The 18075-nt window shown below is 41.8% G+C and overlaps 1 protein-coding gene across 1 annotated transcript in view; it reads right to left on the bottom strand.

The window, feature by feature from the left end:
• Positions 1-18075, bottom strand: part of LAPTM4B (lysosomal protein transmembrane 4 beta) — a 59881-nt gene that overhangs the window by 21148 nt on the left and 20658 nt on the right. Inside the window, exons 3-5 of the mRNA XM_002198770.7 lie at positions 12428-12501; positions 11720-11842; positions 3807-3905 (exon numbers count right to left, since the gene is read on the bottom strand). Of these exons, the coding sequence (XP_002198806.6) occupies positions 3807-3905; positions 11720-11842; positions 12428-12501 (296 nt within the window). The remainder of the gene's footprint in view (positions 1-3806; positions 3906-11719; positions 11843-12427; positions 12502-18075) is intronic.

Raw genomic sequence — 18075 nt, 5'->3', positions numbered from 1 at the left:
TCTGCTGAGGACACCAGGACATGCAGAGTGGTCTCATCTCTGGGCTCAATACCTTGGACATGCAGCTTACAGGCATATTATGGAGAACAGTGCTAATACTCAGTTTGCTGAAGACCAGCCTGTCTCACTGAACACAATTTTTGGCTGCTCCACTGGCAGCTATCTCTTCCTACCTACTGCTCAGAAACACAAAGTCCAAGGAAGAGGCCATACTCTGAAGCTGCAGAGTACTTGGGGAGCCCTGGGGAAAAGGTTTAATCTGCTATATTTGTGCTCATCTGAGCTCATTTGTGCCTGAGGAGCTTTCCCATGATGGAGATGTTGAAGCCTCAATTGTTCTGTCTCAGAAGTTGGGGTTGGCTGCAGGAAACCAAGGCCCTCTTCTCCAAACCAGCTGCAGAGGACACGATTCAAAACTCACTGTGTTGGCTATATGCAGTTTAAAGTCCTGTGTACATGTATATACATACATTTGTGCTGATAGGAAACATCTATGTCTCATGGTATGCAACTCCAGTTCAGTTTCTAGAAAAAACAGTGAATGGAATAACATATTTTGGTCTACTCTGAAAAGTGTTCTGTGTGAAACCACCTGAAATTCCCATTAGGTGCTTCAGATGCAAGTAAATGATAACAGCTAAAAAGACACGTGCTTGAGGGGGGTTAGTTGGCTTTCTCATCACCTCTTGTTCACAAACCCATGACTGCAAAACACAAATAGCATCTAATACTGCATAATCTTGCTTTCTGGTGTGATTCTCTGAATGTAGCTTCACACAAAATAAGTGTCATAACACCAAATATTTCTGAGGAATTAGGTTTTGTATTTCCCACCAGTTGAATGCAGCTTTTCCTACTGTAGCTTTTCCTAAGTCACAATGTTTTGGTTCCTCTCCCTATTTCTAGTTGAATTCCAGAGGGAGAGGAGACACCTTTTTTTTACACAGTACCTTTCGAGTTTCAATATATAAATGTGGTACCATCTGCTAAGTCTATCAGAGATGAATTGTGATGTATCTGTGTGTGTTCAACTTTTATTTGATGGAGCAAATTCTGTAAATCTGCATAGCAGCTCTTCTGGAAATGTAAGAAATTCAACTGAAAATGGTAACAGTAATTTAGCATGTGTTTCTCTGTAAGTCACATTTTTTGTGACTCATTTATAAAATAATACAATACTGATAATAAATACAATGATAATTACTAGAATGAACATTATATGAGCCACGTATACTCTTGGAAAAAACATGTTTTACCACTTAAAAACAAAATGAGTCTTTGGCACTAATGATTTTTTGGGTTTTGTGGGAATCCAGGGCTTCCCTCTGTCTGCCCTGGAAGGCCTGGGACCCTGGCAGGGGATCAGGAACCCCCCTGTACAGAGCCCCAAGAGACACTGTCTCTGATTTCTGTCCATGGATAAGAGTTTTCAATCTTACAGGATGAATTACAAGCTCCGAGTGTTTGATAGAAGTAATAATTAAGTGTGGCATGGGTGCAAAAGTAGAATTTTAGGATTCTAGATTAGGGGTTCAGAGGGGACAAGATGGAGGAAATTGGGTGTGTCTTGTCCTTTTTCTCCTTCATGCCCTCCATGTTTCACTGTGGTGTTGGCATTTTTCTATTGGTTTAGGCTGGGGACACACTGTTCAACGTAGGTGATAGATATTGGCACATTATTGTAAATATAGCACAGGTAGTTTCTGGTATATAATGTTTGTAACATCCCACTGGGGGCAGAGCCCCACACGCTGCCCTGCAGGACAGACCTGCGGCAGGGCAGCAGAACATGTTAGAGATAAGCAAGAATAAACAACCTTGAAAACAGCACAGAAGAATTACGACGACTTCTTTGGCAGCGGGGCCGAAAGACAGAGACTTTCTACAATTTCAGAATCATTTAAATACCACAGATTCCAACAAGGTTTCTTGTCTCTGTAGTAAGCATTTTTGCCATTCCAATTTTAGTTGCCTCTTTTAATAAGCTTGAAGCTTTCTTGACATACTTAGTCAATGAAACATCAGACCCACGTGGGGTTAAAACAAGCTGTTGGTTGCATCAGAGAAATTTTTTAGAACACATTCCTTGTGGAACCTGAAAAATCTATGGATTTCTTAAATTCACACATATTTCTTAGAAGTGCAAATGAAATCAGCTGTATGGTTGTGAACATATAAGGCCAAAAAGCTAAACTCTATTGCTAAATCATAGAAGAAAAGTGAGCATAGCTTCCAACAGAACTTTAATACACCCTATCTGTTGGGTTTCTTGAAGTAGGTTCAATAACCTAATCCAACTCAGTTTTGAAGTAGCTTCAATAACTTAATCTACCTCTTTTGACACAGTAACATTCCCTGTGTATGTTGTCAAATGTGTTGTCTGGAAGCAACATCTTTGCTGTCACTGTGACTCTTTGGGACTTCTCTAATCTAAGGCAAAATTACTTTGCAGAGAGAGAAAGACTAACCTGAAATAAAGTCCCATATAAGAAATACAAAACCAGCAGCACTGTGCTGTGAGAAACTCATAGAAGGGTGCCAGAAAAGGGCAAACACACCAGCATATTTTACAAGAGGTCCTGTGCTCAGGGTACTAGTTGGAGCCACAGGTGATTGTTTTTCCTATATTAATTTGTCTGATCTTATCCTGAGCTCCTTTTGAACTTCAGCCCACAGTAGGAGGGGGCTGCTGCACTGAATAGTCAGCCTGGATGTGGTGGTTTCTCATGAGCCCTTTCCAGCTGCTCTGGGTGATGCTCCATCTCCTCTTTGCCTGGTACCTGCCACCTCCAGCCCTCTCACCCACTAGATTTGCAAATAAATTCTCATTCTCTGTGTCCTTTTGTTGCCTGGTCTGACAGTTCTTTATGGTGCTGCTCCCAAGAGAGATTTCTTGGATTTATTTACCTGCTCTACAAAATTCTTTCTGAGACGGGGCACCAAAAGGGAAGTTGTGCTTCCAGAAATGGTGGGCATCAGAACTGGCTAAGAAACGATACAATTTATACTTTTGGTTTTTCTATTCCTTTCTTAATATTCTTAGCATTTGATTTAGTTGTTTGACCAGAAATGAGCTAAGCTAATATTTTCACAGGTCCATCTGTAACAGCTACAAGACACCTTTTATAGGTGGTCATTCTTACTGCAGTCCACTGCAGTGTTCATGAAACAAGAGCATGCTTCCTCAGTGAGCACTACTAAGAATTTTTTACCACTGAGTTTCTCTACTATTTCCTTGTTCAGTCAGTCCATCCCATGAGATTCTCCTGCAAAGATTTCTTGGCTAATTATTTTCCCTATTTTGAATGACATTGCAAAAAAATTGTTGTTAGATTTCCTTCCCCTTCCCAGATCTCTTATGAATGCACCAAGCTGCATGGGTCGCAGTGCTGGAAAGACAGATAATTTATTTTTATTCCCTATTCCCTAGCTACAGTCAGTGAGGCGATCTTTTCTCTTCTCCCTACTCATCATTGGGTATTTTTTAAAGTTTTTCATGAGACACACTGCCAAACATGTTCTGAAAACACAAGAAGTCTGTATCAACAGGTTCTCCCTTGTCCACTGCTTCAAAGGATTCATAAGTCATGAATTCCTCCTATAAGCATCACAGTTCCCCATTGTGGACTATGTGTTTGTCTATGAGATTTTTCACAATTTTTTCATGATGTCTATAACCCTGTTTTGGATAGGTATCAGGCTGCTGGGGAGTGTAGTTATCCAGAACTCATCTAAAGACAGACCTCCCAGCAAGGGACATTCCGCCCATGACCAGAAGTGGACTTTATACATAACAGTGCACTTACCTTAAAAGCTAAAATGATACTTATGAAAAGGAGGATAATCACAACCAGACACGTAGGGTTCACAGACATAATCTCTTCCTTGTAGGGAAAATTGCTGGGCTGCGTAAGCAAAAATAAGCAAAAAGCTGTGAGTCAATCTCAGATGTAATTTAAGAGCCATTCAACTACTGCATTCTATAATTAACAGCTTACAAAGCTTTCTGTGATCTACTAAATCCAGAACTCTCCCCACCAACAACCAGTTTCAGTAAGTGTGGCTACGACAGGCATTGTGAACACTCAGCTGCCAAAGGCTCCCTGGAGGACTGAGGGATTTGCTTTTTGCTTTGGATATGATATGAGCCCTTCCTCTGTGCACACTGGGCTTGTATCTGACACAAACGAGCAGAAGTCTGAGAGCTTTGCAGCAGGAAATCTTCCACCATGGGAAATGGCAAGCAAATCTCATACTTACTGAGTAATTATTACACTGGCACTGTTTGCCAAAGAACAGTGGCAGCTCTTTCCAGAAAGTGAAAGCAGGAAAAACTGGACAGCATAATCCTTTCATCTAATATTTTATGACACTTCAAAATACCTTGAGTCTATTCTACTGCATCTTATTTTGGCTAAATTTGGACTACTTCTCCAGGAGCACTTGTTGGTGTTCCCATGGAGTCCTACATGGGGCCACCTCATGATTTCAAGCTGAAATGTGGAAATCTGCCCCAGGCCCTTCTCTTACCACATACATGAAATAGAGGTGACAAAATCAATTTTCCTGCTTAGCACAGGCTCTAGTGATTTAGAGCTGTGAAACACTTTAGGATCAGTGACTGAAAAATAGCCCCTAAAAATGTTTTACTGTATTTTTTATTGCTTAAAAACTCCACGCCCTTTGAAATGAGTGTTCCAAATAGTTCTGAGATACTGCAAGATACAAGTTCCTGTTCCAGTTAGAATAAACCATTGTTCACAGACAGAGCTGTTCTCCACAAAAGATAACTCCACTGCAACAGTAGCTCATTATATCTGAATGCAATAGTTCCTTCCACACAACTCCCTTTTCCCTTACAGGTCTAATTACTTAACCAGGCCAGCTCTGCATCCTTGTCAGGACAATTAACTAGACCGAGCTATAACTGTATTCTTGGCAATGATGGTGTAAATCCAGAGTAACCCCTTAATAACCCTTATTCCAGCACTCAGTCCAGTGCATCAGGAAATTATCTTTTTTTTGGACAGCTGCTACTGAGAATAGCTCTTTATTTAGCGCTTCCATGAACTGTTCAGAGTGGTTAACATCAACAGCAGCTGTAACTGTTTGCAAATAGATGTTACATAAGCACATTTTCCGCTTCTTGACAGCAATGTTTCTGTTCCTGCGCTGAATTCCATGACTGAAGTTTTTATCATGTTATCTTCTTTGTTGAGGTTGAGGTAGAACTTTTGTAGGGAGCTAGGATGCTATCATTCAATAAGTAACTGCACTTTTTTTTCCCCACAGAAGGTTACTCTAAATATAGTGGATGCAGTCACCCAGAGATCAAGAAAACAAGAATATATGCAAAGAAATGATGCACTGAAAAATTAAACAAAAACTTTATATGCATAAAAGTTCAGTATTAATGCTCCAACCTGCCCTCCTATTTGCAGAAGGGACACCATAAGTTAGGAAGTTAGAAAGTCCCGTCACTAAAGGACAGTTACAGTAAATCTGTACCCAAATGATTTTTTTTCAGTGCTGATCTACTATTAAAAGAATAGTCAAAATAGTTCATGAATGTAATAAAAAATTCCTATTAAGACTTTGGTTCTCCGAAGAAGAACCTGTTTTTTGGGAACCAGTCACTGGTCAAAGACTGGATGACTGCATGCTGTGTTTTTGGCCATAATCTAATGGGCTGTTTCTAGACATCAGCTCAAAAGGGATTTGCACAGAGGCAAGAAGAGGGCAGGCAAACGACCAAGAAAGTTCCCACTTCCTTGAACAGCAGGAACATCTGCTGAAGCCATGAACCCTGGTCGAATCTGGTGCAGGGTGTGCTGCTCAGCAGTGCCTGGCCTTCCCTTATATCAGCACCAGTGTTTCAGCAAATATTTCAGCAAAGCCAGGAGAGCACATGAGGAACAAGTACTGTGCTTTGTCCCCTTCAGGCTCAGCTTTCTGGCTCTCTGTCCTGAAGAGATGAGAGGTGTAAGCAGCCCCAGCGAGGCAGGCACCCATGCCATGGTCACCCCCATGGACAGGTGCCTGGGAGATCTTGGTGCAGGGAGTGAAAACCAAAGTCAGTCCCTTCTGGAGCTTCCAGGCTTCCTGTGTGGGAGAACAGCTTTCAGTTCTCTGATGGATGGCCCAGGAGCAAGAAACCCCTTTGGCTCTTTTGCTAACTGGGCTGGGCCAGCCTATGAGCAGTCTGATCTTAAGTCATAACTACAAACCCCTTCAGTGCTGTAGGAAAACCAATTTATGAAATCTGCACATTTGGCAAAGCAGCAAAGATGGTAGGAAGCATCTCAGCTGGTTCCAGTCTCAGGTGGTACAGGGACCACACTGGAACTGGTGCCATTAGGCAGCCCTTGGGGCCCCATCCCATGGGACTGTTCCCAAACTGGAACTTTGGCAGCAACTGTTCCCAGAATCTCATTAATTCTCACAGAAAACAGGTACCAAGAGTAGTTCAGATGAATCTAACCCCTGGTCTTCACTGACTGCAATGATGAACTTAAATATTGATGTGGATACATGAGGTGGGACAAGAAATTTTGCTCCTGTCTTGGGAGTTTGCTCTCCTGTGGGAAGACCAGTAGCTGAAATCCTGCTGCTGGGAAGGTTCCAGGCACAAGGCTTGGTGCTACAATTTGTGGAAAAAGATCAGTGCCTGATGTTGTGCAAGGTTGGATGAAGCTGTGACTGAAATACATCTGGGTGGGAAAAATCAAGCCTATAATTGGAAATACAGAAGTGATTTTGGAGCAGAACATGACAAAATTTTCTATACAAACAAAAGGCAGTTGCAATGGTGTTGCACTGGCATGCTAACATCAGAATTAAAGTGTCATTTATAACCTTGTCATGGACATGGAGAGGGCTGTGTGCATAATAATATACCTGATGCATTTCTAATTAAAAAAAATACTGCTTATTCATATCAAAGCCCTGTTAGACACTTAAAAGGACTCGAAAATGTGCATGGAAAGTACATTTCTATTGTGTTGGTATCATACAAACACACAAGAAGAATAAAATGACAAAGGCTAAAGCCATTTCTCATTCCCTCAGCCTGCTTGCATGACCTTTCACATTTTCTTTCCCCTTGGATCACAAAAAAACCCATTTTAAAATACAGTGTGGATTATCATTCCAAGTAACAATCCTCCAAGTATCAAAGTCTTACAAAATTTAAAGAAAACAGAAATGTTTCCGTAGAATTTGTACAGCTCTGCTATGAAGTTAGTGGTACTTCTTTGGAATTACAAAATGGCATTAAAAATATCAGAAAGGATATTTTGGTTTTAAGCTTTATAGGAAAAATATCTTTAGGTTAATCTCTTTTATGTTCTCTAGGCATTTCTCCATAAATTTAAAAGCATGAGTGATACCACCTGAATTGTTAGGCAGCAGCATTGCAGGCAGTCCCACAGTAAAGCTACTTAATATACTTTGAAATTTTGTTTAGATGACCTGTCATAGTCCTGCACTGTGATTAGAAAAAAGTTTGTATAACTCAGTTGTAGACCAGCCTGTTCTGCACCTCTGCTTCAATCCATTTTATATGCTGTTACCAGATGACAGAAGATGAAGTGTTTAATTTGTTTTAAAATACCCATATATCAAAGATTTAGTGGGGCTAAATGAAAAACCTGTGCTTTAGGTCAAACTGCTTTAGACCTCTGCTTAGACCAAGAACTAAAATTATTTTTATTTTACACATGTTGGATTTGCTGTATGCAAAAGTTTTTGCTTTTTAAATGACAATGATAATGACCAAGATATCCAGCGTAACTCTTAGAAACTTTGATCACATTATCACCATAAAACTTACTAAATCCAAACTTGTAACATTTACTTATTTTATGGCATCCTTCGGGCTAAGATGCTCTTGCAATCTATGGCAATTAAGGAGCACACCTGAGTGCAGCTGGGTATCAAAAGGCAACAAAAGCTTCCAAAGACACTGTTCCTAGGAAAGAAGCAGCCAGTATAGACTGATGTTACCAAACACCCTGTTTGGAACACAATTGCAACATTTTCAGCTATGGCTCCGACCAGCTCATTGATATATACTCCTTATCTTGCTAAAAGTACATAGAGAGTTTCTCAGTAGCTGTAACTCATCACCCACAGACTGGCATCTGGTAGATGAAAAAGTAACTATATAACAACACCAGATAATAGTGAAGTAGAAATGGTTAAAGAAACAGGGGTTCTCTCACCTTAGAGCAAACAAAAAGTTCTTCTGAGACTGCTAAAATGCATTCTGTTACCAAATGCAAACTTTCTTCCAGATATTCAATAATGGATTTGAAGAACAGTTGGGATTTTTCATTTACCTTATGGAGCTGTGCTCCCTAAAATATCATTTCCCAAATGCAAAGCAGTTTTAGAGGAACAGAAACTGTAAGAATGCCAGGAAGAAACACAGTCCTTCCTGCCTACCCTGGCAGACCACTGCAAAGGGGGTGAGGCAAGACAACCCCAGGGCCTAGGGTTTGCAAACCATCAGGAGGGATCACACGCCAATGGCACTGCATGTATGGTGTAATTGTTTGAACCAATTTTCACCGTGTCCCTTCTCTGAGTATCTGAAAACAGTGGATGTGCCCTTCACATCCCCCCCTTTGCTTCTGCCCACTCAGACAGATGTATTTACTCTGAAGCAAATGTAACAACCTTGTGCCAACTGATGTAGCACCTCCAGGTAAAGGGACAAGGGGTTCCAGTTCAGCTATTTGTGCTTGGGACCACAGCTAAGACACAGGAGGCATAATCAGTTTCAAAGCAGATGCAGAACAGCTTCAAAACTTTTTTGAACAGGTGACATTAACTGTTCAAAATTCATCACTGCTATTGGTAGGTTCTCCCCATTACTAATCTCCAACACAATTGATTAAATACAAACTAATCCTTGTTTCTAAATGAACTTAACTTAGACTAGTTTCCAGCTGCTCATTAGCATTATGCCTTAGATCTAATTTAAATAGCCTTTTAATACATTATTTTGTATTTTGCAGAAGTAGAAACCTCTAATGGCACTACCTCTTGGTCTTTCTCAGTAAATAAAGCAGGAAAAGCTGATTGCCTCTCAGCATACTACAGTATATCCAGCTTTTATATATACTTTTAGGAACTTTTTTGCATGTTCTCTGACTTTCAAGCATTGTTTTTTTTTTACAACCAGACTCCATAAATAGATGAATGAAATTTGCACTACTGACAGAGAAGGCAAGTCTCCCTTACTATTAATTGCTCTTTTTTCTGTCCACAAATCCCAAGAGCAATTTTTGCAAACAGCAAAACAACCTAGGGACTCTAGTTTTGGCACTTAAATCCCTAGGCTGCTTACAGGGTTACTGCATCCCAGCCACAGTTGTCAAAACATACGCCCATCTGTATTGCTCAGGCTTTTACATCTCTTTGCATTTGTTTCTGTAGCAACATTAATGGCTGAACCAAGTTCTCAGTCTAGCTCAGCTTCAGCCACGGGTTTTATTAGAAGTGAATTTGCTGGGAAAAGTCACAAGCACAGGGAAATGCAGAGATGTGCTCAGTCTGGGCAATGCAGGGTTGGGTCTTCCAGAGGATGACACAGAACAGACAGATTATTCTCCTGCTCACAACTTCCCACCAAAGGACTCAATCCCTCTAGACTATGAGCCTGGAGAAGCTCTCCCATGGCTGACATCAGCTTTTTTAAAGTGCCTCTTGGGGTCCAACATTATTAATGGAAGTCAGGAGGAGCATGAAGTCTGATTGCTGGAGACCTTCCTCTACTCAAAATAGAAACTCACTGGCATATGGTCAGCTTGACCACAACCCTCTTCTGTCTGCCAGCTAAACCTTCCTAAACCATGTGATACATCCTGTATTGATCTGGTGCTTTATTGCTGCTCTGAGCATCATGCTGAGAAGTCAAACATCTCATCAAAGTCCATTATGGCCCTGCCCATCATTATTGATGAAGTCAGTAATCTTGTCAGTGAAGGAAAATCAGTTTGTCTGCAGGACTGATTTTTCATGAAACTGTGCTGGTAGTCATTAATAATTTTTTTCTAGTCTAATCCATTATCAATTGACCATCCTTTCAGCCCCAGCCCTTCTGTTATTATTCTGCTTGGTAGCAATGTCTGGCTAATCAGTCTATAATTATCCTGGAAATCCCCCTTGCCCTTTTGGGCACTGACAGTTTAGTGCTACAGAAGACCTGTGACATTTCATTACCAGTCCAGAATATGATTTACAACAGCAAGACAAAGATGTGTGCAACCAAAGATTCAACACTCCAGAGCAGCAGTACAGATCACAGAGTGCTCTGCTGCATCATACCCAATTCATACCCTTCCATGGCCTGTTCTTTCTATTTCTGCTACAGAAGGACCTGTTATTTTTTTGTCTGCAAGGAAATAAAGGCATCTTTTAGCACAACTTCAAGAGGAACAGATGGTCTTTGCCCTTCTATTGAGTCAGCTCCAAATGTAGCACCAGATTTTCAGCAGAAGAGCAAAGGCTTTTAAGTGCATATTTACCAGCTTGTTTTTATCCCTGTCATATTCTTGCACAGTGACCAAGACTGAGTAAAATCTGGTCACAACTCATGCTCTGGGAGGTGGGTGAAGTTCTGCAGCCACAAAGATGCTGTGCTGCCAGAAGAGCAGGGCTGGCACTGATGCAGCAGCAAGGGTCTATAGGTGAAGGACAGGCAGGAAGACTCCAGCAGTGGCAGTGCCAGCTGCAGTACTCCCAAACCATGGCTGTAATTTGCTCTTTTCCACTCATATCTCTGAGAATCTTTTGATTTATGTCTCTGCTTCTCTTCCAGTGCACCATCAGCCTGTGAATGCAGGTGGGTGTTAAATAAGATGAAGGATAACAGGTGCCTGGTACATCCCAGCTCTCACTGGCATGACACATTGCCTCTTCCTGCAGATTTGTGTGGCTACTTATCTGCCTGCTCTTTTTCATTACCTGGTATTTATACCAGCCAGCTTTACATCCACACAACAAAGTTCACAGCCAAGCTAATCTGTATTCAAGTTCTCAAGGCAGATTTTCAGATACATTTGCAGCACTGGCTTCTCCAGAGCTCTGCAACTCCACGTGAACCCTGCTCAATGTGGGACGTGGTCCTGTGATGAGACAGAGGCTGGTGGGCTCTTGTCTTTGCTCTAGGAGGTTGTGATCATATCTTGTACACTTATCCAATACTGGCCATAGATGTTTGGCCAAAGCAGAAAGAGAAGGGAGACTCTAAATTCCCTAGGCCATAATCCAAAATATTTTCTAGCAAAACCAAATCTACACTCAATCAAACTTCTGCCTAATTAAATGTGTTATAGCTACCAAATAAATTAAAAGTAGCAACAAAATATCCTTGAAATGGTACAAAAAATAAGCCACTGGATATGAACACAACAACTGTGAATGCAAAAACAATTATTTATCATCCATGTCTTGCAATATGAGGCTCACTCTAAATGAATGGTGCTGAGCTTTCACATCATTGCAAAACCTCCTTCAGCTTTTCATATATATTGTAGTAAGTTAGTAATGTAGCCTTGCAAGGATGTTGAATTCAGACTGGCAAGGACTGAAAGAACTTATCAAGGACTGGATGAGAAGGATACCACTGGCTAGAAATACAGGGCAGAAACTCCACCTTATAGAAGTTTTTCCCCCAAAGCCCCCAAAGGCCTGTGAACATCAAAAGATTTACCAGCTGACGGAGGTAGTCCTGAATTGTGCTGGGATAGACGAGTACACTGATGGCAACCAACGTGTTGAGAGCAAAGTCAAAGATCTGGTAACAGAAGAAAGGGATGATCCAAACTGCATGTTGCTAAAAAGGAAATAAATTAGAAACTCATCAGCCATAAGTTAAAATAGAGGCATATGTCTTTCTACAGGAATCAAAGGAATATTTGACATTATGGAGTATTAAATCAGCTAAAGGAAATATAACATTCAGCCAAAACGTTTGGCCAAGGCAATTTGGCTGCCCTACTGCAGTCATATGGGCAGTGCAACTCCCACAATTCAATACATTAGGAGATTTAGAAACCACACAATACTTTTCCTTTCTAATTAATAGGATTAATGTTGAAACAAACCACAGGCTTGGGAGGTGAATGGGGAAAAATTCCCTTTAACTTTGATAGGTACAAGATTCAGTTCTCTGATTTCCCATTTGCCCAGAGCTTATTCATATTTGAAACTGCAGACAATCAACACAACTGCAGCAGGGGGCCCTGGGGTACCACTGATCTAAGCAATCAGTTCTGCTGCCTCTTCAACATTTTTTCCCTCTCCCAATTTTCAGCTAAACAAGTCAAGAAGCAATTGTTAGAAAACAGTTTTCTTAATTTTGTTTCTGTGCAGTTGTGTGTTTCACTTTATTCACGTCTCCCCAGATGTAAAGAATTACCTTATATGCGCCATATGTAGCCATTGCACAGATCAAAATCATGAGGAGAGAAATTGCAGTGGCAATGCACATATCTGGAAAAGAGACATATCACATCAATAATTGCAGACAAATTCATAGCTTGGTTCAGTTAAATTGCCACCTCCCTCGTGCAGAGCAGTTCAAAGGCAGAGTGGGAGATGGGTGGAGATGGGGTCAGGGGCATCGTTCAGGCATTGCTGGAGGAAATCTCTGGTTTTGTGGGGAATCTCCTAAATACAAGAAGCACACAGTGCTTCTATCTGCTCAAACCTGCAGCATTACACTGTGCTGACACTTACAGTAACACTGTGCAAACCACTACAGCCTCTGTAAGACTATGGAGATGAATGGTCTAGTTTTTCTAAGGATTTTCAAAAATCAGGAGCAGTTTTGACAAGACTATCTTACTGGTGGTGCTGATATCTGTAGTCAGAATGTGTCTGCTTTTCTGCACTACAGATTGTTTCTTCAACAACAGCTGCTGCATACCATTGCTCATATATCTTTATACTGGAAAAGGAGCAAAACTGGCAGATAAAGTGATCTTAGCAGAAATTTTTCATTTCAAACAACAATACTACAAAGATATATTTATTACTGAAAATGTGTAACTGTCAGGAAAGGTAGGAAAAAAGCAGTAAAGGAAGGAAAACATTCTATTCTTTAAAGTTTTGACTGGAGGAATTACAGGACTCCTATATTTTTCTTCTACTGCTGATCAGTTTTCAATTAACTTCTCATCAGATTTAAGAAGTTCCTAAGCCAGGAACAGTTGGAAGGAGATCCTGGGGGGGGGGGAAATTACATGTTTGGTCTTTTCATATGCATCTCCCTAGGTATCATTACCGACCACTGTCAGGAGATCAGAAGTGAATTTCTGAACTTGACCTTACAGTGAGTTTGGGAGTGCAATGGAACATTGTGCCTGTTTTTTTGAAGTTAAGGCTGTGCACAAAGAGCATGTGAGGTATATAGGACATGGCTTCAGAGATCCCACCTCTGCTATCTGTGAGGTATGTGCTGTTCACATTGCTGTCAGCAGGTTTAAACTACCTGCCTTCATGAGGTACATGGAGGAGCTCTGAGATGCACAAACACACAACAGTGTTCAGGATGCTCACTACCCTGGCTTTGGAAGCATCAAAGTGTAAAGATGGCATCATTTCACCACAGAGCTGCCACAACATCTAACTCCAGCACATGATGAAGAGTATCCCACAGCATGGAACAGTCTTCAACTCAGCTCCCTGGATGCATGAAAATCAGGTTCTGGGTACGTGCCCTGGATCCTGAAAGGATCTGGCAGCTGTGGACAGGTCTCACCTGCCACCACCAGGAAGCAGTGCAGGCTCACCCAGGTCATGGCTGAGGAGGAAAGACAGGCACTAAGTCTTGTCTGTCATTATTTCCAGCCTACCAGAATGATCATTCATGTAGAGGAAAAAAGATCCAGTCCTTGATCCTCCTATGCCTGAGGGAGCACAAACTTTGCCCCAGATGGCACTAATCCAGATTTCTGCTTGCCCTTGATGCAGAGGGGAACCTGAGATTTGTGAAAATGGAGGAAAAAGCAAAAGCAAGAGGAGACTGCTGCTGGCAGGTGAGGACATCTGCAGAGATGCTTGTGCTCTCTGGCTCCTTGGGCACTACATCTACCAACAGCAGGATTAAGGACTTAGAACCCAGGTCTCTCCTTCTCCAGAACACTGCCTGGTCTCCTAGGTTTCATGATTCATGTTCTCTCTGTCTTGCCCCCAGAGCTTGTCCTTGTGATTGCATAGGAACCCAGCTGCAACAGAAAAAGTCCTATGGCAGACTACTTCCTAATTTAATGGATTACATTTGAAGGATAAAGTGCCCTTTCCTGGCACTTAGAGGATTACATTCAAACCACAGTAGTCTGATGAGGCCCTGGAGCACAGATGTCCTTTCTCACAGTAGAAATGCTTGAATCTTTGTCTTATTGTCAAAATAAGCAGGTCTCACCCAGGAGAGTGACCTGCACTCAGCAGTGAGTTTAGCTCACCTGCTTCCTTCACAGTGGCTTCCTGCGACTCAGCTCATGGGTGCTACACGATGCCATCAGGAGGCAGCTGGGCTCCCTACTCATCACTCAGGAGGGAATGACATGTCAGTGCATCCCAAATTGCTCTGCAAATGCACCTCCTTCTCCTCTTAGAAAGTGTAGAGAATCCAGACAACCAGTGCAGTGTTTGAGCTGCATTACCTCAGCCATTTCTAGGTTTTAGAAGCTGTAAAGGCTCTGCTGTGCCTGTTAGAAGCGATTGGAATTCTGCCCTCAAGAGGAAGAAGCATCCACAAAATATACCTCTAATAATAAAAGGTACTGCGGCCTCTTAAGACACTTCTGGTTGTGTAGTCATTTACTCTGTCTGCCTACATACATCCTGTGAAATCAAAGTTATTTTGAATAGACCAGGTACAATTAAGGTAATGAAAGATAAGGGGAGAAGTGAAAATGGCTGCTGTAGCCACTAACTTCAATTGAACCTCTTGTAAAAGAGGCTCTTGGTTCAATATTTTGATTCTGACCACCAGTTTGGAGGCATTGCTTATGCATTTGTTCTTGATCCCAACCACCTACTTCCTGCATCCAGGGGGAAGCTGCTGTCATTGTCATTTGCAGCAGAAGCAGATGTCACAAGTTCCACTTTGCTGGTGACTGTGGCAGTACTGGTTCAGAGCCAGAGCCCAGCAAACTGTGATGAACTTGACATTGAAGTTCTGGTCCGACACACTCATGCTCCCTGTCTCCAGAGCCTCCCTAACTGTGCTCCATCGTGCCAAGTCCTAGTTGGCTCAAGCTAGTTCTTTCTCATTTAAGGCTTCATTGGGTTTTTTGAGCTGTGTCAGCTTTAATTAATCAGAATGAAACTAGATATGCAGCACATTAAATGAGAAACTGACAGGGGTGTGTGAATTTTTCCAGCCATGCTGTGCTATGGCATTCATAGCTAGAAGGTCTGTACTTGGACTGCTGAAGGGGTTATCCAGCCTATTTGTCCTAGATGGATTTTTGAGCTTTCTCCTTGGGTTTAAAGAAAACAGTTGAGTTTTTTTAACTCTTATACCTTACAGTGAGATCCTACTTTCCTGCCTCTTTGGAGAAAAGACGCTGCTGGGGCTGGGCAGAGCTCCTGTCACGGGGTACTTGTGTGTACAGCCAGCTGCAGCTCGAGCTCCCTCCAGTCACCTCAAAAGTATTTCCTTGCCTTCCCCTCTCCTCTTGCAGAGGAGGCTGATGGTGGGTGCTGCAGGGACAGGGAGGAGCAGCCAGCAAGGCCAGACCCTGAGCCAGGACTTGTGTGGAGCAATGAAGACCTCAAATCCCCATCACCTGCCCCAGCCCAGTTAATCGCCAGCCCTCAGCTTTGACAGCAGGGGCCAGAAAGCTGCTGATCAGCAGTCTGCAATCCTCAGGCAGTTTCTCCACTCTCCCAGCCTTATTTATCCAAGAGCCTCCTGACTGCCAGCTAAGGATTACTGCCTTGCTCTCTCCTCCAGGCTGCTTGTGCAAGCTTGACACCACTGCTGCCAGCCACCACGCAGCCTCCTGGGTCACAGCCTGCACAGCAGCAGCATTTTCTTCCTGGGAAAGAGAGGAGGGCCATGAGAAGAAAAGAGTATTCTGCACCTTTGAGCCCAGCACATTTATTCCAGAGTATAAAATTAAGAGGGGAAGATGCTGTCCTGAATATCCTATACTGGGAAGGGATCTAGTCTTTTGCCCCTCCCTATATCTGGGACTAGCACTACATAGGAGGTGTTGATGGACTGGGACAGGAATGTACCTACTCCACCACTTCCATTTATCCCCCAGCAGAAATCTAAACCTCTTGTCTGTAGATTTCTTTATAAAATTTTTCTATTTGAATTAATATTTTTAAATCCTGGGTGCATGTCATATTCAGCAGAAAGACCCTCACATTATTCTCCCCTGTCCTGAGATGTCTGCTTGTCCTGTCTGCCCATGCCAGGGCGGGGACATGGGCAGATTTTGACCTAAGTTTGACCTAAGTTGCTGATATCAGTGTAAAAGTTCCCCCCAGTTCCTGTAGGGCATGCACAGGATTTCAATCCTTGTTGTCATGTGGCCTGTGAAGTATCACACACACATCTCTGACACTATGACAGCAGTAAATAAAACCAAGCAACACCCACTGCTTGTTTGGGCTGTTGACATGTCAGGATGATGATCTGTGTGTCTGAAGAAGCTGAGCAGAAGGCTCAGGCAAAACCCTCTGGGAAGTCAAAATTAATTATAGGGCTTTTCCATCTCCTGCTCTGAGATTATTAAGTCTTTTAACAGCAGCAGAATTACACTGAGCAGCTCACACATTTTCCTTTGTCCAGCTTCTAAACTCCCTCAGGAAATAATAAAAAAAAAGATGAGCCTAAATGGGTTCAGCTGGGCACAGGAGGAAGCCCAGCATTTTATGAGGTTCTGAGATGTACATCTTGGAGAGCCACACAAGCCACACAAACTGGTGTCTTCTAGTACCTCCCTCTGCCACATGGTTAAGTCTTGGCAGACTTTCTTCCCCTTGCTTCCTTTTCTTAAAATAGAAGGGAAAATAAATAGCCTAGAGCTTTTTTTCTAAGTGTTCAGGTAAATCCTTTCTCTGCCTAATCAAACAGGTACTTTGGAGCTCTGTTAATGCCCTGGGAACCACACTAAATCCTGGAATTAAAACTGATGTTGCACTGGAATTTTCAAGCAGTTTGCACTAGACTGGCTGTGGCTCTGCAGGTGGCATGAATTTTTCACACTGCTGGAACAGAAAACTGAGAATGCTCCATAAACCAGGCACAGCTAGAAATAAATCTGAATACAAATATTGGGAGAATCCTGGTCTATTGGAAGTCAAAGTAAACCTTGACTTCATTAAATTCATTTGACTACTGTGACACAGCTGATAAGTTTTTTTTCCTGATGATGTTTTCAGATCTTTTATGAGGGATCCTCTTTCAGGAGAGAGAGAAAGTTTTACATGAGAAGTTTTACATGTAAACTCTGTGTCTGCATTTTTTTGTTGTTTGCTATTGATAGGCGCATCAATAGGAATGAGAATAATGGCTATTAGTGTTTGTGTCATTATTATTTGTCAACAGAAGTACATACAGATAATAACTCTGGGATCTTCTTTAACATAAAAAATAAGGTATCTTCCTGTATTTCATATACATGGTTTCAATGCATGCAGCTAACATGAAAAACACTTCTTCAAAAACAATCAATAAAAGTAGGAAAAGAGAAGAATATGTGGAAGTTTTTCTGATGATTTATCTCATAATAAAGCATTTCATTACATTTGGACAAATACATTCATGCTCAAATAATAGAAGAAAAAATTATCTCCTGCCAGCTATTTCCAGTAACCATAAAAGTCAGTAGCTTGACTCCACTGCCTCAGTAAGGCACCAAACCAGAGGGAGTCAAAGAATAAAAGGAGACATTAATTCAAGTGTTAATTCGTAATTTAACTGCCTGTGAAATGTTCCCTTTACCAAATGGAAATTAGGTTGCTTGGCCCATAAGCCATCCTTTCACAGTCTTGGAGGATTCACTTCAGAAGCCTTGATAAAAATATACAGAAAACACAATT

Source organism: Taeniopygia guttata, chromosome 2 (genome assembly GCF_048771995.1).
Source record: "Taeniopygia guttata chromosome 2, bTaeGut7.mat, whole genome shotgun sequence".
Lineage (NCBI taxonomy): Eukaryota > Metazoa > Chordata > Aves > Passeriformes > Estrildidae > Taeniopygia > Taeniopygia guttata.
The sequence above is the reverse complement of the archived record's forward strand: the minus strand, read 5'-3'. Positions and strand labels throughout refer to the sequence as shown.